The sequence below is a fragment of the Rutidosis leptorrhynchoides genome, chromosome 6, assembly GCF_046630445.1.
Source record: "Rutidosis leptorrhynchoides isolate AG116_Rl617_1_P2 chromosome 6, CSIRO_AGI_Rlap_v1, whole genome shotgun sequence".
In the NCBI taxonomy this organism is placed as follows: domain Eukaryota; kingdom Viridiplantae; phylum Streptophyta; class Magnoliopsida; order Asterales; family Asteraceae; genus Rutidosis; species Rutidosis leptorrhynchoides.
Window position 1 is genome coordinate 342,275,212 of NC_092338.1, and position 21,861 is coordinate 342,297,072.

At 33.7% G+C, this 21,861-nt stretch overlaps 1 protein-coding gene and 1 pseudogene across 1 annotated transcript; both read left to right on the top strand.

Annotated features, from left to right (window-relative positions):
- Nucleotides 1–1,155: 1,155 nt before the first annotated feature.
- LOC139852766 (large ribosomal subunit protein eL21z/eL21y-like) lies at nucleotides 1,156–2,257 on the top strand. The gene is made up of 2 exons (XM_071842094.1): nucleotides 1,156–1,421; nucleotides 1,858–2,257. The coding sequence occupies exons 1-2, from the start codon at nucleotides 1,185–1,187 to the stop codon at nucleotides 2,113–2,115; spliced, it is 495 nt and encodes a 164-aa protein (XP_071698195.1). The 5' UTR covers nucleotides 1,156–1,184; the 3' UTR covers nucleotides 2,116–2,257.
- A 1,182-nt stretch (nucleotides 2,258–3,439) lies between these two features.
- Nucleotides 3,440–4,940, top strand: LOC139851380 (casparian strip membrane protein 1-like; annotated as a pseudogene).
- Nucleotides 4,941–21,861: the final 16,921 nt, after the last annotated feature.

Below are 21,861 nucleotides of genomic sequence, written 5' to 3' on the forward strand. Positions count from 1 at the left end.
CCATTATTAAATTTTTTTTTTAAACTACCTTTTAATTTAAATTGTATAAAACATAATTAAATTTATGTATAAAACCCCATATAACTTTAGTGATTAATGATTATGGTTTTTAGAGGTAACAATTACTAAATATAATTAACTCACTTTAAAATTTCATTGAATTTTGATTCTGTAATCGACACTGTCCAAAAGTTATGGTACAAACTCAATGAACTATGTCTACACCTACAATCTTGTTAATAAACGGGTGTTTTGAATGATTGCTTTTAGGAGTTTATGTAAGAATTTATATAAGTTTAAATTTATTTTTATATAAACTTCATCTTCTAAGGTTGTAACGTTGTTTGGTAGACTAAAATTTACGAGTTTACAAAAAAAATGAAAGTGTTAGAAATAGAAGCAAGTTAAAATAGGTTATAAAAATAAGTTAGCAGTTTAGAAAATGAGAAATTACATAATTATCTCTTATATAATAATATTACTCTGTATGTGTTAATACATCATTTTACGTAAATTTACTTGTTTAAGCTCCAACTCAAGCTGGTTTTAGCCGGACACTTAGGTGTTGTTTGTTTTTTTATGATGTTTTTATCTGAAGATCTGCGGACCATGGCTGTAAAGAATATGTGGTCTAAAGGTATGTATGATGAATACTGAAGACTGTTCGTTTTTATGTTTGCAAAATAACCTAATTCTAGCTGCAGCACTTAGAAGCACATTTATAAGCCTGCGAGATTGCAGACAGAATAAGAGATTATTTTATCTCATGTCTTAGGAAAAACAAACAGTCTGCGGTAAAAACGTCTGCAAGCGCACAGACATAAGATATCATAAGATCTGCAGTCTGAAAAATAAACGATAATTTATAAACTTAAGCATCTGATTTTAGCTATAAGCCTCTAACACCAACTCTAGTTCCAACTACAACTAATTCTACCCAACATACCAAAAACTATGAAATTTAATTGGGCATATAACCACTATAGTTTTAGTGGAGAATAGAAATGAAAGCGAAGACCGACTAATCCAGCTTAAATCAAATTAGCCCAATCTTTTTCAAAAAAATCAAACTGGCCCAATACAAAAAGGCCCAAACAATCAAAAACCCTAATTAAGTTACAGCCCCCTTTATATCACATTAAATCTAGGGTTTCAAAATTGTTTACACAAAATACACACTCAAAATGCCGGCCGGACATGGATTGAGATCAAGGACCAGAGATCTGTTCGCGAGAGGATTCAGGAAGAAAGGTACGATTCATCTATCAACATACCTTAGAACGTATCACGTTGGTGATTATGTTGATGTTAAGGTGAATGGAGCTATTCATAAAGGCATGCCTCATAAGTTCTACCATGGACGTACTGGTCAGGTCTGGAACGTTACTAAACGCGCAATCGGTGTTGAAATGAACAAGCAGGTCAATTTATTTATTAATTTCTTTTTCATTTTATGTTTATAGATAATAATAGATTATGGATATAGATGTATGCTTTGTGTATATTTGTTGCCAAATTGGATAAGTAGATAGTGATTTGTACCATTGGGGTAGGGTTTTGTGCATTTTAATGTATTCACTAAGAATAAGAATATTTGCTCTGTGTGAATGGAAGTTTAATCTGGCCTTAATTTTTACTATGAATTATTATAGCTATGGATAATAAAATGAGCTGGATCGGTCAAAATAGACACTGTTTGATGTTTGACCAGTTAGAGGTCTTAAAACCCTAATAAGCAATTATTTATAACTAGTTCAAGGCTGTTATTTTCTTAATTGTTGTTGTATAGTTAAGTTGCTACATCATTATTTGTTGTATCTTTATGGAAGTCAAACCATTATGTATTTTTATTTGCAGGTTGGCAACAGAATTATTAAGAAACGAATCCATGTGCGTATTGAGCATGTCATGCCATCCAGGTGTACTGAAGAATTCAAGCAGAGGGTTAAGAGAAACAACCAACTAAAAGCCGAAGCCAAGGCTAAGGGTGAGATTATCAGCACAAAGAGGCAACCTTTGGGACCCAAACCAGGGTTTATGGTCGAAGGTACTACTCTAGAGACCGTTACACCCATTCCATACGATGTGGTTAACGATCTCAAAGGTGGATATTAACTTAAGCTTGTCGTGGTTATGTTCAATTTTGTTTTACTACATTTGGAAAGAAGCACTGCTGATTTGTTGACGTTTATTATCTATATTTTTAGACTTGTTATAACTTGCTCTAGATATATTTAAGTTAAGCATTGGAGTTACAGTTGATGAGTGCATTTTTTCATCATAAGCTTAGTGTGTTATCCAAGTTTCTTTAACTGTGAAGCGGTCCTAGTTTGCATTTCTCATTGAAACCTAAACACCCGCTAAAAATAGAATTGTTTTGTTGAATAAGATTTCCACTTGATAAACCTAATTGTAAACGCAAACATACGTAATATGCTGACTCAACAACATATACGAGTAACATATAGGTGTTTAAAAACTAAAAGTGCTTTGTAGTGACATAATGTAGATCGGTGGATGAAGGAAGAAAGTTGTTAGTTTACTACTAATAGTAATAATGATATTAGTATTGGTAATAGTATAATGGTATTAGTATTAGTATTAGTATTATTTCATTACGTGGTTAAGGTTCCTCGATCTCAAATGATTTGAGAACCGATTTTTTTCTGAGTTTTCTATATAGAAAGAGTAATTACTAAACAGAACAATATTTTTTGTTTTTGTTTTTTTTTGTCATCGAAAGAAGTACTTTCCCATTTCAAAGACAAAAAGACATCATCTTTCTTAGTTGTATCACCTTTCTGAGGTCTAAAGAGAGAAGTTAAGTGGATCAAGTGACACTTATTATAATCGAATTTGGTTTGCCTTTATCTTTGAAATTGTGTTGTCAATCGTATTGTTATTGTAAAAATAGCTAATAATTACCTAAATTATATTTCAGTTTAACCGTATACATCTAATAAAATTAATACTTATTTTCTCCGGATGACCTAAATAGAAATACGTTATCAGTTATTTAATTGTTGAAAAAATCAAGCATAGACGTGAAGTTAAACTATGAAAAATTTGGTACGATGTCAATAATTCAATTTATGAGTAATGAGGTTTTTCATGTACAGATTAATCCATGACCGTTTTCCAAACTCCTCCTTGACTACCACAAGATTTGAACTTCCAGACTCTAACCACTAAACTCTTTGTGATGGTATGAATTAAGTATTTGTATTGTTTACTAACTATTGATATATAAAAGAAAGTCAACAACTATTCATTCCTCTATCAACTTCACAATACTTTTTCACATATTCTTATAATTCATTAATTCACCAACTCTTGGCAATTCTGTAACACATGCTATATAAACTACAATTGCTACTACTTTCATTCCATCTTCATCTCTATATTTCACATCCCTCAAATTTCATCTATGGAAAATAAAATGGAAGGCGATTCAACTGCAATTAATATCACCGAGACACCAAAGGAAAGAAAAGGAAAAGCGCCGCTTTTGGCAGCTCCACCAGGTGGTTCAAGCAGCCGCAAATCACTACCACCAGTGGTTCACCCAACACCAAAAGGTAGTTACAAAAGAGGTTTTAGCCGTGTTTGATGTCGTACTGAGGTTAGCAGGTGTGGCTACTGCTTTAGGAGCGGCTATAGCCATGGGTTCAACCGATCAAACTCTACCTTTTTTCACTCAGTTTTTTCAGTTCAAAGCTAGTTACGACGATTTGCCTGCTTTTACGTAAGTCAACTCATATACCTACACTAACGTATAAAGGCTTTTTATGTTTTAACCTTTCTTTTTCATTCTTTAGAGTATTTTTATATTTATATTTATTTATATTATATTTGTATTTATTTATTTATTTATTTATTTATATTTATTTATATTTATATTTATATTTATATTTATATTTATATTTATTTATATTTATATTTATAATTTATATTTATATTTATATTTATATTTATATTTATATTTATATTTATATTTATATTTATATTTATATTTATATTTATATTTATAATTTATAATAATACTGTGACTGGTTTGACTGAACAGGTTTTTCGTGATTGCAAATGCTATAACTGCAAGTTACCTCGTTCTATCGATTCCTATCTCCATCGTTTGCATTATACGCCCATACGCTAACAAGCCTAGAGTCATCCTCATCTTCTTTGACACAGTAAAATTACTCATTTATTAATATATAATAGTACAACAGATCAATCTTGTCTACACATTTTTTTAGCATATTGACACCTTTTATTTATATGTAAAAGTAGAACTTGAATTGAGCGATGTGTAAATAAATTGCAAAAATTATTACAAAACTTGTCCACATTTTTCTACATGAACTTTTTCACATTCTACTAAATAATTATTATTTCTACATATTAGGCGTTTTATTCTTTTACACTAATAAGTAAATGTTCTGTTTTGGAACCAAAGGGTTATTGGTCTGACAGTATCGAGATGCCCCTTTAACCTTGTGGTCATGCGTTCATGTGTCCCGTGGTGGACATTATTTATATATTAGTCTTAAAAATCGTGTTGGATGTGTGGGTTTGCCTTTAAACAAAAAATCCTTTAAACAAAAAATGTTTTGTTTTTGTAGTTATTTTTACTTATAAGCTTGAACTCTCTTTAACAAGCTTATACATAATTTAACTACCAAGAAATAGTTGCATACTTGATTGTATCTTGTTAACTCTTATTTTGATCTCAGGTAATGATTGCTCTGACAACGGCAGCAGCCGGTGGGGCTGCATCGATAGTTTACTTGGCTCATAACGGAAATCAGGACGCGAACTGGCCTGCAATTTGCCAACAGTTCAACGATTTCTGCCAGAAAACAAGTGGCGACGTGGTGGCTTCTTTTCTCTCGGTGGTTGTTCTCATGGTTTTAGTCGCGTTATCTTCTTTTTCTCTCTAAAACTTTTGAAATTGTAGCTGAAATGAAATGATGATTATTTTTCATTTTGTTGAGTCCAGAGATTGTTTATGTAACTATTGAGTTGTTAAAAGGTGTTGCTTTGGATTGACGGTATATATTGTTAATGGAACTATTTACTTAGGCATACTACATTGTAAGCATTAGCGGATTCAAGATTAATCGGGGAAAAATGAATAACAAAAATATGTAAAACATATCAAAATGTTAATAAAGTTGTCCATCTACATTAATAAACCCAATAAGAGTTGGAAGCAACTGACTATATGTTATGAACTTGTCAAAAGTGATGACTGCCAATTATCATAAGAATCCAAAGTTGTAATTATATGTACTATAAATTTGTACCATATGATATTACATAAGATATACTTCTGATATATATTTTCATATGTACTCTCTTTCTCTCTATCTTCTAATAATTATCAATAGTCCACAGTCAAGAACCAGACCATTAAGAAGGTAGTTATAAACACCAAATTTATAACACGTTATCAGCACGAAGTGCTCCATATAATCAAGGTTTATCTAAGCAAGCACAAGTCACTAATCAAGAAAATGTCAAACTTATCAAAGCTTGAGTTTGATGCCCTAGACGTATCGGGAACAAACTACACATCATGGGTCATGGATGTATAAATAAATCTTGGATCATTGGGTATTCTAGAAACTTTAAAAAAAAAACAATACTTGTTCTGATCAAGATAAATTAAAATCAATTGCTTTTATTCGCAAACATATTGATATCACCTTAAAACATATGTATCTCACTATCAAAGATCCACATGTTTTATGGGAAAGTATCAAGAGTAGATTCGATAATCAAAATGAAATATTACTCCCAGCTGCGAGGAAAGAATGGAGAAATCTAAGGTTCCAAGACTTTAAAAAAAGTAAGTGAATACAGCTCGGCCATGTTCAAGATCCGTTCAAAGCTTTAATTCTGTGGTCAAGAAATAAATGATGCTGATATGATGGAGAAAACTTTCTCCACAATGCATTATGCAAACATTACTATACAAGAAAATTTAAAATTGCAGAATTATAAAACTTTTTCCAAACTTCAAACTTATCTCTTAGTTGCAGAAGTGAATAAAGAATTACTGATGAAGAATCAAGAGTCTCGTCCTACGGGTGCGCTAGCATCCCCTGAAGCTAATGCCATTAACAATAATAATAATAAAAAAAGAAATGCACCTGGACGAGGACGTGGGCGAGGTCGTGGTCATATTGGCCAAAACCATCATCATGAAAATTACCATAACAATAATAAAAATCATAACTATGTTCGAAATCACCCTTATGGTAATGGTCGTGGTGGTGGTCGTGGTCGTAATGGTTACAGTGGTCGTGGTCGTGGACAAAGAAATAATAATCCACAAAATTATAAATTTCAACCACCATACAATCCCACAAATCAAAATGTTGAAGGAAGCTATTCAAAGAATATAGAAGATTCTTGTTATCGATGTGGTAAAATTGACCATTGGTCTAAAAACTGTCGAACAAATCAATATTCTGTTAATCAATATCAGGAATCCCTAAAAAAAAGGAAAAGAGGCAAACCTTGTGGATGACCTTGATACAAAAATCACTGAGCCAACAAGTGACTACTTTAATGAATAAATTTTCTATTTTATGTCCATATCAAATAAATGGATGTAGATTTACGATCTATACCATATCTACTTTACTATATGTTTCCTTATTATGTATTTTCGTTTATAACATATTTTTGAATGTAATATATTGATGAATTATGTACTCATTATTTGTTTCTCATATTTTGAAGTTCATGATGTACACTACTGGAGTGCAAAATCAGTCAAATGGTGGAGATCTCTGTATTGCAGACAGTGGTACCACATACACTATACTCAAATCTAAAAAATATTTCACTGATTTTAAAGCAACAGAAGGAACGGTACATACTATATCAGGTTCTACGAATTTAATAAAAGGAATGGGAAAAACAAAATTCATGTTACCAAATGGTACAAATTTTCTGATAAAAAATGTCTTATTTTCTCCCATGTCAAAGAGAAATTTGTTAAGCTTCTCTGACATATACAAAAATGGATATGATTATCAGTCAGTGACTACAGAAAATGATAAATATTTAAGTATCACTGACAAGAAGCATGTGATTGAAAAACTACCAAGACTTAGTTCTAGTTTACATTATACATATATAAATGTACCAGAAACACACATGGTAGTTAATGAAAATGCATGTGATCCTGTAATAATCAATCTGTGGCATGACAGGCCACCCAGGATCAACAATTATGAAAAGAATAATTCAAAATACACATGGACATCCATTGACGGATCAAAAGATCCCTCATGATGCAATTATCCCATGTACATCATGCTCACTTGGAAAATTGATAATAAGACCATCACCTCTTAAGGTTGAAAAAGAATCACCAATGTTTCTTGAAAGAATTCAAGGTGATATATGTGGACCAATTCATCCACCATGTGGACCATTTAGATATTTCATGGTCCTAATAGACGCATCTAGTAGATGGTCTCATGTTTGTCTATTATCAAGCCGAAACATGGCATTTGCAAAATTTCTTGCTTAAATTATTAAATTGAGAGCACATTTCCCTGATTATACTATTAAAAGGGTGAGATTGGATAATGCTGGTGAGTTTACATCTCAAGCATTTAATGATTTTTGCATGTCTATTGGGATTGTTATTGAACATCCTGTTGCCCATGTGCATACACAAAATGGTTTAGCTGAATCACTAATTAAACGATTGCAATTAATAGCTAGACCATTGATAATGAGAACAAAACTCTCACTATCTGTATGGGGTCATGCAATTTTACATGCTGCATCATTAATTCGCATTAGACCAAGTGCAAGTCATACATATTCTCCCTTGCAACTTGCTTTTGGACATCAGCCAAATATTTCCCACCTTAGAACATTTGGTTGTGCAGTTTATGTTCCTATCGCACCACCACAACGCACTAAAATGGGTCCTCAAAGAAGGATGAGAATATATGTTGGATATGAAACATCTTCAATCATAAGATATATTGAACCCATGACGGGTGATGTTTTTACAGCACGTTTTGCTGATTGTCACTTTAATGAAACATTGTTCCCTAGATTAGGGGGAGAAATAAAAAATAAAGAAAATGATGTTTCATGTAGTGAACCTCAATTAATGTATCTTGATCCTCGCACAAAAGAATGCGAGACCGAAGTTTAAAAAATAATGCATATGCAAGAACTTGCGAATAAATTGCCTGATGCATTTACAGATACAAAAAGAGTGACTAAATCATATATACCAGCAACAAATGCTCCAGCTCGAATTGAAATTTCAAAAGCTGGCAATAATGTCACTCTTGAGTCTTTGCCACGCCAGAAACGTGGGAGACCAATTGGTTCCAAAGATAAAAATCCTAGAAAAAGAAAATCAGCTGATGGTGAGGTAAAAGAAAGTGTTCAAGAAGAACCACAAATCAATACTCCTTCTGCAGAGGAGATTGATGAAGTCAATACATAATTTTCAATCAATTATGCACATTCAAAAATGTAGTGACCCGAACTTTTCCATGTTTATATATATTAATTGAGATTAATATTTACATGATTAAATGTTTCCAACATGTTAAGCAATCAAACTTGTTAAGACTTGATTAATTGAAATATGTTTCATATAGACAATTGACCACCCAAGTTGACCGGTGATTCACGAACGTTAAAACTTGTAAAAACTATATGATGACATATATATGGATATATATATAGTTAACATGATACTATGATAAGTAAACATATCATTAAGTATATTAACAATGAACTACATATGTAAAAACAAGACTACTAACTTAATGATTTTTAAACGAGACATATATGTAACGATTATCGTTGTAAAGACATTTAATGTATATATATCATATTAAGAGATATTCATACATGATAATATCATGATAATATAATAATTTAAAATCTCATTTGATATTATAAACATTGGGTTAACAACATTTAACAAGATCGTTAACCTAAAGGTTTCAAAACAACACTTACATGTAACGACTAACGATGACTTAACGACTCAGTTAAAATGTATATACATGTAGTGTTTTAATATGTATTTATACACTTTTGAAAGACTTCAATACACTTATCAAAATACTTCTACTTAACAAAAATGCTTACAATTACATCCTCGTTCAGTTTCATCAACAATTCTACTCGTATGCACCCGTATTCGTACTCGTACAATACACAGCTTTTAGATGTATGTACTATTGGTATATACACTCCAATGATCAGCTCTTAGCAGCCCATGTGAGTCACCTAACACATGTGGGAACCATAATTTGGCAACTAGCATGAAATATCTCATAAAATTACAAAAATATGAGTAATCATTCATGACTTATTTACATGAAAACAAAATTACATATCCTTTATATCTAATCCATACACCAACGACCAAAAACACCTACAAACACTTTCATTCTTCAATTTTCTTCATCTAATTGATCTCTCTCAAGTTCTATCTTCAAGTTCTAAGTGTTCTTCATAAATTCTACAAGTTCTAGTTACATAAAATCAAGAATACTTTCAAGTTTGCTAGCTCACTTCCAATCTTGTAAGGTGATCATCCAACCTCAAGAAATATTTGTTTCTTACAGTAGGTTATCATTTTAATACAAGGTAATAATCATATTCAAACTTTGGTTCAATTTCTATAACTATAACAATCTTATTTCAAGTGATGATCTTACTTGAACTTGTTTTCGTGTCATGATTCTGCTTCAAGAACTTCGAGCCATCCAAGGATCCGTTGAAGCTAGATCCATTTTTCTCTTTTCCAGTAGGTTTATCCAAGGAACTTAAGGTAGTAATGATGTTCATAACATCATTCGATTCATACATATAAAGCTATCTTATTCGAAGGTTTAAACTTGTAATCACTAGAACATAGTTTAGTTAATTCTAAACTTGTTCGCAAACAAAAGTTAATCCTTCTAACTTGACTTTTAAAATCAACTAAACACATGTTATATATCTATATGATATGCTAACTTAATGATTTAAAACCTGGAAACACGAAAAACACCGTAAAACCGGATTTACGCCGTCGTAGTAACACCGCAGGCTGTTTTGGGTTAGTTAATTAAAAACTATGATAAACTTTGATTTAAAAGTTGTTATTCTGAGAAAATGAGTTTTATTATGAACATGAAACTATATCCAAAAATTATGGTTAAACTCAAAGTGGAAGTATGTTTTCTAAAATGGTCATCTAGACGTCGTTCTTTCGACTGAAATTACTACCTTTACAAAAACGACTTGTAACTTATTTTTCCGACTATAAACCTATAATTTTTCTGTTTAGATTCATAAAATAGAGTTCAATATGAAACCATAGCAATTTGATTCACTCAAAACGGATTTAAAATGAAGAAGTTATGGGTAAAACAAGATTGGATAATTTTTCTCATTTTAGCTACGTGAAAATTGGTAACAAATCTATTCCAACCATAACTTAATCAACTTATTTGGTATATTATGTAATCTTGAGATACCATAGACACGTATACAATGTTTCGACCTATCATGTCGACACATCTATATATATTTCGGAACAACCATAGACACTCTATATGTGAATGTTGGAGTTAGTTATACAGGGTTGAGGTTGATTCCAAAATATATATAGTTTGAGTTGTGATCAATACTGAGATACGTATACACTGGGTCGTGGATTGATTCAAGATAATATTTATCGATTTATTTCTGTACATCTAACTGTGGACAACTAGTTGTAGGTTACTAACGAGGACAGCTGACTTAATAAACTTAAAACATCAAAATATATTAAAAGTGTTGTAAATATATTTTGAACATACTTTGATATATATGTATATATTGTTATAGGTTCGTGAATCAACCAGTGGCCAAGTCTTACTTCCCGACGAAGTAAAAAAATCTGTGAAAGTGAGTTATAGTCCCACTTTTAAATTCTAACATTTTTGGGATGAGCATACATGCAGGTTTTATAAATGATTTACAAAATAGACACAAGTACGTGAAACTACATTCTATGGTTGAATTATCGAAATCGAATATGCCCCTTTTTATTAAGTCTGGTAATCTAAGAATTAGGGAACAGACACCCTAATTGACGCGAATCCTAAAGATAGATCTATTGGGCCTAACAAACCCCATCCAAAGTACCGGATGCTTTAGTATTTCGAAATTTATATCATATCCGAAGGGTGTCCCGGAATGATGGGGATATTCTTATATATCCATCTTGTTAATGTCGGTTACCAGGTGTTCACCATATGAATGATTTTTATCTCTATGTATGGGATGTGTATTGAAATATGAAATCTTGTGGTCTATTATTATGATTTGATATATATAGGTTAAACCTATAACTCACCAACATTTTTGTTGACGTTTTAAGGATGTTTATTCTCAGGTGATTATTAAGAGCTTCCGCTGTCGCATACTTAAATAAGGACAAGATTTGGAGTCCATGCTTGTATGATATTGTGTAAAAACTGCATTCAAGAAACTTATTTTGTTGTAACATATTTGTATTGTAAACCATTATGTAATGGTCGTGTGTAAACAGGATATTTTAGATTATCATTATTTGATAATCTACGTAAAGCTTTTTAAACCTTTATTGATGAAATAAAGGTTATGGTTTGTTTTAAAATGAATGCAGTCTTTGAAAAACGTCTCATATAGAGGTCAAAACCTCGCAACGAAATCAATTAATATAGAACGTTTTTAATCAATAAGAACGGGACATTTCAGTTAGTATCCGAGCGTTGGTCTTAGAGAACCAGAATTTTGCATTAGTGTGTCTTATCGAGTTTGTTAGGATGCATTAGTTTGTCTGGACTTCGACCGTGTTTACTTGAAAAATGATTGCTTAACAAATTTTGTTGGAAACTATATATTTTTAACATGTGAATATTATGTGATATATTAATCTCTTAACGCGTTTGATATTATGTGATAGATGTCTACCTCTAGAACAAGTCCCATTGACTCACCTAATAATAATGAAGAGTCAAATGTAAATTGGAATGATTCGTGGACTGATTCACAAGTTCCCGAAGAGGAACCGGAAGAAGAGTCGGAACCGGAAGAAGAATCGGAACCGGAAGAAGAATCGGAACCGGATGAAGAAATAGAACCGGTGGGGGAAATAATAAAATGGTTAAGTAAAAGAAAATCCTCAACCAACCGACCAAGGTTAATTATGGTCAATGGTGTTTCCGCCAAGGAAGCAAAATATTGGGAGGATTACCAATTCTCCGATGAATCGGATTCCGACGAGAATTCCGATGATGTTATAGAAATTACCCCAACTGAATTTAAAAAGGCAAAAGAAAATAATAAGGGAAAGGGCATAAAAATAGAGAAATCTAATTCCAACCCCGATGAACTTTATATGTATCGTCAACCCCCGAAGTCCTTAAGTTGTAACAATGACCCGGGAACCTCTAAACCACCAGGTTTTTCTAAACCAATGTGGAAAATTACGGCTCGTATTAGGGGAACATCATATATCACTAGAAACTTGGCAAAACGAACCAAAATTGAAGAAGAAGAAACAAGCAAGTCGGAATAAGATAGTTGTATTCGTGTGGTGTAATATATGTAATATAGTGTGCTTATGCTTTATGATATATGTAAAAATTGCTTGTATTAATAAGTATTTTTTTTATGAATCTAACTCTTGTCTATTTTACAGTATAAAAACACAAAATGGATAGACAACCCAATATTTTAAGAGACCTACCCGGAGACATGATTGATGAAATCTTGTCTAGAGTCGGTCAGAATTCTTCGGCACAACTATTTAAGACGAGATCAATTTGTAAGACATTCGAAGAACGTTCCAAGAATGCCTTGGTTTATAAAAGGCTTTCGTTCGAAAGATGGGGGATATCACATTGGGAAATCCATAAGTTACGATGTGTTTACTTTGACGCATATATTGCGGGGAACCCAAATGCTATTTTACGCAATGGGTTAAGAAATTATTTTGACTCAATATATCCGAATATTGGACTTCGTGATTTAGAAAAAGCGGCTAACATGCAACATAAAGAAGCATGTTATGCTTACGGATTGGTAATGTTCGCTTCTCACCAAAGTGAGAACAAGAACATCGGGCTACAACTATTAAACAAAACGTTCCCACAAGTGACGGAGTCGGTAATTGGGGTAAGAAATGAGGTTTTTAGATTGTTACGGGACGGTTGGACATTACGTAACCCTCGTCCCTTTGACGACGTTACAACACGCTGTCTTATCAACGGCCATAATGGTTATGTTCCACAAGACCAAGGATGGGAAGTAATCCTAGTAAAACCAGAATGCATGACTTGTTTCTGGACGTATGAATTACGTGTCTTTATTGCCTTTGCTGAACGACTTGTGTACTAGCTAGAATTATCTTCACAACCATCTTGTATCAAATTTATTGTGTGCTATATTTCATGCTATATGTAAAATAAGCGCTAATGTAAGTTTGTAAAATATTGTGTAAAAGTTTGAACGCGAAATATTATTATAATCAGTTTTTCATATAGAATTGTAGTAGTTGAATTGTATATTAGCTACTAAGTATGAACTTAACGGGTAGGTACTACCCGAATTTAAACTTATAAAACGCTAATATGAAGAAAAAGCTTTTATAAATGAGTTCATATTATGCTACGAAATACTATTAACTACTCTTAATATTCTGTATGATTAACTTGTTCCATTTGACTATTTTGAATTAAATGGCACCGACTACTCGACACACCGTGAATATGAATGAAGAGGAATTCCGTACTTTTCTAGCTTCAAACATAGCCGCAGTACAGGCTGCGCTACATACCAACAATAACCTTGGATCTAGCAGTACAGGAAATCGTGTAGGATGCACCTACAAAGAATTCACTGCCTGCAAACCTTTGGAATTTGATGGAACCGAAGGACCGATCGGATTGAAACGGTGGACCGAGAAGGTCGAATCGGTGTTTGCCATAAGTAAGTGTACTGAAGAGGACAAAGTGAAGTACGCTACGCATACCTTCACAGGTTCTGCGTTAACATGGTGGAATACCTATCTAGAGCAAGTGGGACAAGACGATGCGTACGCACTACCATGGTCAGCATTCAAGCACTTGATGAACGAGAAGTACCGTCCCAGAACCGAGGTCAATAAGCTCAAGACAGAACTTAGAGGGTTACGAACCCAAGGATTTGATATTACCACGTACGAAAGTCGATTCACAGAATTGTGCCTATTGTGTCCGGGAGCATTCGAAGATGAGGAAGAGAAGATCGACGCGTTTGTGAAAGGATTACCGGAAAGAATCCAAGAAGATATAAATTCACACGAGCCCACCTCCATACAACATGCATGTAGAATGGCTCACAAATTAGTGAACCAGATTGAAGAAAGAATTAAAGAACAGACTGCTGAAGAGGCCAATGTGAAGCAAGTCAAAAGAAAGTGGGAGGAAAACGGTGATAAGAATCACCAATACAACAACAACAGTAATTACAACAATAATCGCAACAATTATCTCAACAATCGCAACATCAATCGCAACTACAACAAACGGCCCAACAACAACAACAACAATAACAACAGCAATTACAATAATCATCCCAACAACAATAATAACCGCAACAACAACAACAATCAGAAGCAGCTATGCCAAAGGTGTGAAAAGTATCACTCTGGGTTCTGCACCAAATTTTGCAACAAGTGTAAAAGAAATGGTCATAGCGCGGCAAAGTGTGAGGTCTAAGGACCAGGGGTTAATAGAACGAAAGGAACAAATGGTGTCGGAACGAGTAATGGCGGAGCAAGTAGTGTCGGAGCAAGTTATGCCAATGTAGTTTGTTATAAATGTGGAAAACCGGGCCACATTATTAGAAATTGCCCAAACCAGGAGAACACGAATGGACAAGGCCGCGGAAGAGTTTTCAATATTAATGCGGCAGAGGCACAGGAAGACCCGGAGCTTGTTACGGGTACGTTTCTTATTGACAATAAATCTTCTTACGTTTTATTTGATTCGGGTGCGGATAGAAGCTATATGAGTAGAGATTTTTGTGCTAAATTAAGTTGTCCATTGATGCCTTTGGATAGTAAATTTTTACTCGAATTAGCAAATGGTAAATTAATTTCAGCAGATAATATATGTCGGAATTGAGAAATTAAACTGGTTAGCGAAACATTTAAGATTGATTTGATACCAGTAGAGTTAGGTAGTTTTGATGTGATAATCGGTATGGACTGGTTGAAAGAAGTGAAAGCAGAGATCGTTTGTTACAAAAATGCAATTCGCATTATACGAGAAAAAGGAAAACCCAATGGTGTACGGAGAAAAGGGCAACACGAAGCTACATCTTATTAGTAATTTGAAGGCACAAAAACTAATAAGAAAAGGTTGCTATGCTATTCTAGCACACGTCGAGAAAGTACAAACTGAAGAAAAGAGCATCAATGATGTTCCCATTGCAAAAGAATTTCCCGATGTATTTCCGAAAGAATTACCGGGATTACCCCCACATCGATCCGTTGAATTTCAAATAGATCTTGTACCAGGAGCTGCACCAATAGCTCGTGCTCCTTACAGACTCGCACCCAGTGAGATGAAAGAACTGCAAAGCCAATTACAAGAACTTTTAGAGCGTGGTTTCATTCGACCAAGCACATCACCGTGGGGAGCTCCTGTTTTGTTTGTCAAGAAGAAAGATGGTACTTTCAGGTTGTGTATCGACTACCGAGAGTTGAACAAACTTACCATCAAGAACCGCTACCCACTACCGAGAATCGATGACTTATTTGATCAACTACAAGGCTCGTCTGTTTATTCAAAGATTGACTTACGTTCCGGGTATCATCAAATGCGGGTGAAAGAAGATGATATTCCAAAGACTGCTTTTAGAACACGTTACGGTCATTACGAGTTTATGGTCATGCCGTTTGGTTTAACTAATGCACCAGCTGTGTTCATGGACCTTATGAACCGAGTGTGTGGACCATACCTTGACAAGTTTGTCATTGTTTTCATTGATGACATACTTATTTACTCAAAGAATGACCAAGAACACGGTGAACATTTGAGAAAGGTGTTAGAAGTATTGAGGAAGGAAGAATTGTACGCTAAGTTTTCAAAGTGTGCATTTTGGTTGGAAGAAGTTCAATTCCTCGATCACATAGTGAACAAAGAAGGTATTAAGGTGGATCCGGCAAAGATAGAAACTGTTGAAAAGTGGGAAACCCCGAAAACTCCGAAACACATACGCCAATTTTTAGGACTAGCTGGTTACTACAGAAGGTTCATCCAAGACTTTTCCAGAATAGCAAAACCCTTGACTGCATTAACGCATAAAGGGAAGAAATTTGAATGGAATGATGAACAAGAGAAAGCGTTTCAGTTATTGAAGAAAAAGCTAACTACGGCACCTATATTGTCATTGCCTGAAGGGAATGATGATTTTGTGATTTATTGTGACGCATCAAAGCAAGGTCTCGGTTGTGTATTAATGCAATGAACGAAGGTGATTGCTTATGCGTCTAGACAATTGAAGATTCACGAACAAAATTATACAACGCATGATTTGGAATTAGGCGCGGTTGTTTTTGCATTAAAGACTTAGAGGAACTACTTATATGGGGTCAAAAGTATTATATATACCGACCACAAAAGTCTTCAACACATATTTAATCAGAAACAACTGAATATGAGGCAGCGTAGGTGGATTGAATTATTGAATGATTACGACTTTAAGATTCGTTACCACCCGGGGAAGGCAAATGTGGTAGCCGATGCCTTGAGCAGGAAGGACAGAGAACCCATTCGAGTAAAATCTATGAATATAATGATTCATAATAACCTTACTACTCAAATAAAGGAGGCGCAACAAGGAGTTTTAAAAGAGGGAAATTTAAAGGATGAAATACCCAAAGGATCGGAGAAGCATCTTAATATTCGGGAAGACGGAACCCGGTATAGGGCTGAAAGGATTTGGGTACCAAAATTTGGAGATATGAGAGAAATGGTACTTAGAGAAGCTCATAAAACTAGATACTCAATACATCCTGGAACGGGGAAGATGTACAAGGATCTCAAGAAACATTTTTGGTGGCCGGGTATGAAAGCCGATGTTGCTAAATACGTAGGAGAATGTTTGACGTGTTCTAAGGTCAAAGCTGAGCATCAAAAACCATCAGGTCTACTTCAACAACCCGAAATCCCAGAATGGAAATGGGAAAACATTACCATGGATTTCATCACTAAATTGCCAAGGACTGCAAGTGGTTTTGATACTATTTGGGTAATAGTTGATCGTCTCACCAAATCAGCACACTTCCTGCCAATAAGAGAAGATGACAAGATGGAGAAGTTAGCACGACTGTATTTGAAGGAAGTCGTCTCCAGACATGGAATACCAATCTCTATTATCTCTGGTAGGGATGGCAGATTTATTTCAAGATTCTGGCAGACATTACAGCAAGCATTAGGAACTCGTCTAGACATGAGTACTGCCTATCATCCACAAACTGATGGGCAGAGTGAAAGGACGATACAAACGCTTGAAGACATGCTACGAGCATGTGTTATTGATTTCGGAAACAGTTGGGATCGACATCTACTGTTAGCAGAATTTTCCTACAACAACAGCTACCATTCAAGCATTGAGATGGCGCCGTTTGAAACACTTTATGGTAGAAAGTGCAGGTCTCCAATTTGTTGAAGTGAAGTGGGGGATAGACAGATTACGGGTCCGGAGATTATACAAGAAACTACCGAGAAGATCATCCAAATTCAACAACGGTTGAAAACCGCCCAAAGTCGACAAAAGAGCTACGCTGACATTAAAAGAAAAGATATAGAATTTGAAATTGGAGAGATGGTCATGCTTAAAGTTGCACCTTGGAAAGGCGTTGTTCGATTTGGTAAACGAGGGAAATTAAATCCAAGGTATATTGGACCATTCAAGATTATTGATCGTGTCGGACCAGTAGCTTACCGACTTGAGTTACCTCAACAACTCGCGGCTGTACATAACACTTTCCACGTCTCGAATTTGAAGAAATTTTTTGCTAAAGAAGATCTCACTATTCCGTTAGATGAAATCCAAATCAACGAAAAACTCCAATTCCTCGAAGAACCCGTCGAAATAATGGATCGTGAGGTTAAAAGACTTAAGCAAAACAAGATACCAATTGTTAAGGTTTGATGGAATGCTCGTAGAGGACCCGAGTTCACCTGGGAGCGTGAAGATCAGATGAAGAAGAAATACCCGCATCTATTTCCAGAAGATTCGTCAACACCTTCAACAGCTTAAAATTTCGGGACGAAATTTATTTAACGGGTAGGTACTGTAGTGACCCGAACTTTTCCATGTTTATATATATTAATTGAGATTGATATTTACATGATTAAATGTTTCCAACATGTTAAGCAATCAAACTTGTTAAGACTTAATTAATTGAAATATGTTTCATATAGACAATTGACCACCCAAGTTGACCGGTGATTCACGAACGCTAAAACTTGTAAAAACTATATGATGACATATATATGGATATATATATAGTTAACATGATACTATGATAAGTAAACATATCATTAAGTATATTAACAATGAACTACATATGTAAAAACAAGACTACTAACTTAATGATTTTTAAACGAGACATATATGTAACGATTATCGTTGTAAAGACATTTAATGTATATATATCATATTAAGAGATATTCATACATGATAATATCATGATAATATAATAATTTAAAATCTCATTTGATATTATAAACATTGGGTTAACAACATTTAACAAGATCGTTAACCTAAAGGTTTCAAAACAACACTTACATGTAACGACTAACGATGACTTAACGACTCAGTTAAAATGTATATACATGTAGTGTTTTAATATGTATTTATACACTTTTGAAAGACTTCAATACACTTATCAAAATACTTCTACTTAACAAAAATGCTTACAATTATATCCTCGTTCAGTTTCATCAACAATTGTACTCGTATGCACCCGTATTCGTACTCGTACAATACACAGCTTTTAGATGTATGTACTATTGGTATATACACTCCAATGATCAGCTCTTAGCAGCCCATGTGAGTCACCTAACACATGTGGGAACCATCATTTGGCAACTAGCATGAAATATCTCATAAAATTACAAAAATATGAGTAATCATTCATGACTTATTTACATGAAAACAAAATTACATATCCTTTATATCTAATCCATACACCAACGACCAAAAACACCTACAAACACTTTCATTCTTCAATTTTCTTCATCTAATTGATCTCTCTCAAGTTCTATCTTCAAGTTCTAAGTGTTCTTCATAAATTCTACAAGTTCTAGTTACATAAAATCAAGAATACTTTCAAGTTTGCTAGCTCACTTCCAATCTTGTAAGGTGATCATCCAACCTCAAGAAATCTTTGTTTCTTACAGTAGGTTATCATTCTAATACAAGGTAATAATCATATTCAAACTTTGGTTCAATTTCTATAACTATAACAATCTTATTTCAAGTGATGATCTTACTTGAACTTGTTTTCGTGTCATGATTCTGCTTCAAGAACTTCGAGCCATCCAAGGATCCGTTGAAGCTAGATCCATTTTTCTCTTTTCCAGTAGGTTTATCCAAGGAACTTAAGGTAGTAATGATGTTCATAACATCATTCGATTCATACATATAAAGCTATCTTATTCGAAGGTTTAAACTTGTAATCACTAGAACATAGTTTAGTTAATTCTAAACTTGTTCGCAAACAAAAGTTAATCCTTCTAACTTGACTTTTAAAATCAACTAAACACATGTTCTATATCTATATGATATGCTAACTTAATGATTTAAAACCTGGAAACACGAAAAACACCGTAAAACCGGATTTACGCCGTCGTAGTAACACCGCGGGCTGTTTTGGGTTAGTTAATTAAAAACTATGATAAACTTTGATTTAAAAGTTGTTATTCTGAGAAAATGAGTTTTATTATGAACATGAAACTATATCCAAAAATTATGGTTAAACTCAAAGTGGAAGTATGTTTTCTAAAATGGTCATCTAGACGTCGTTCTTTCGACTGAAATGACTACCTTTACAAAAACGACTTGTAACTTATTTTTCCGACTATAAACCTATACTTTTTCTGTTTAGATTCATAAAATAGAGTTCAATATGAAACCATAGCAATTTTATTCACTCAAAACGGATTTAAAATGAAGAAGTTATGGGTAAAACAAGATTGGATAATTTTTCTCATTTTAGCTACGTGAAAATTGGTAACAAATCTATTCCAACCATAACTTAATCAACTTGTATTGTATATTATGTAATCTTGAGATACCATAGACACGTATACAATGTTTCGACCTATCATGTCGACACATCTATATATATTTCGGAACAACCATAGACACTCTATATGTGAATGTTGGAGTTAGCTATACAGGGTTGAGGTTGATTCCAAAATATATATAGTTTGAGTTGTGATCAATACTGAGATACGTATACACTGGGTCGTGGATTGATTCAAGATAATATTTATCGATTTATTTCTGTACATCTAACTGTGGACAACTAGTTGTAGGTTACTAACGAGGACAGCTGACTTAATAAACTTAAAACATCAAAATATATTAAAAGTGTTGTAAATATATTTTGAACATACTTTGATATATATGTATATATTGTTATAGGTTCGTGAATCAACCAGTGGTCAAGTCTTACTTCCCGACGAAGTAAAAAAATCTGTGAAAGTGAGTTATAGTCCCACTTTTAAATTCTAACATTTTTGGGATGAGCATACATGCAGGTTTTATAAATGATTTACAAAATAGACACAAGTACGCGAAACTACATTCTATGGTTGAATTATCGAAATCGAATATGCCCCTTTTTATTAAGTCTGGTAATCTAAGAATTAGGGAACAGACACCCTAATTGACGCGAATCCTAAAGATAGATCTATTGGGCCTAACAAACCCCATCCAAAGTACCGGATGCTTTAGTATTTCGAAATTTATATCATATCCGAAGGGTGTCCCGGAATGATGGGGATATTCTTATATATGCATCTTGTTAATGTCGGTTACCAGGTGTTCACCATATGAATGATTTTTATCTCTATGTATGGGATGTGTATTGATAATGCTAAAAACGAACATATATTTCATAGCATTATTCCTCAAGAAAGACAAGCTTTTAGTTGCAATTGTTCTATTTACAAGTGATATTCGTTTAAATAATAAAAGGTGAAGACAGAAGACAGATTCGACGATTTGAAGACGCAAACGACCAAAAAGCTCAAAAGAACAAAAGACAATCAAAAAGGTTCCAATTATTGATAAGAAACGTCTCGAAATCACAAGAGTACAAGATTCAAAACGCAAAGTACAAGATATTAAATTGTACGCGAGGACGTTCGAAAATCCGGAACCGGGACCAGAGTCAACTCTTAACGCTCGACGCAACGGACTAAAAATTACAAGTTAACTATGTATATAAATATAATATAATATATAATTAATTATATTAATTATATATATATTATATATATATATTAAAAACCGTCGGCAGCAAGAAACTCCAAGGGTGTGAGCTGTAAATATATCTCCGCGACTCGCGGAGTTTTAAGGGCATTTTGCCGCGAGTCGCGGAGCCCCAATTTTCAACTCTGGCTATAAAGCCAACCGAATTCTGATCAAATTTCATATCATTTTTTTTCTTCCTCTTCATACGTAAATATATTTATATTTATAATTTATATTTTAATTTTAATTATAATTCTAATAATAAGGGTATGTTAGCGAATGTTGTAAGAGTGTAAGTCGAAA

Excerpts from the sequence above, each read along its gene's own strand:
- LOC139852766 (XM_071842094.1), top strand. The coding sequence starts at position 1,185 with ATGCCGGCCGGACATGGATTGAGATCAAGGACCAGAGATCTGTTCGCG. Across the intron at positions 1,422-1,857 it reads GTGTTGAAATGAACAAGCAG|GTTGGCAACAGAATTATTAA; the intron begins GTCAATTTATTT and ends TTTTATTTGCAG.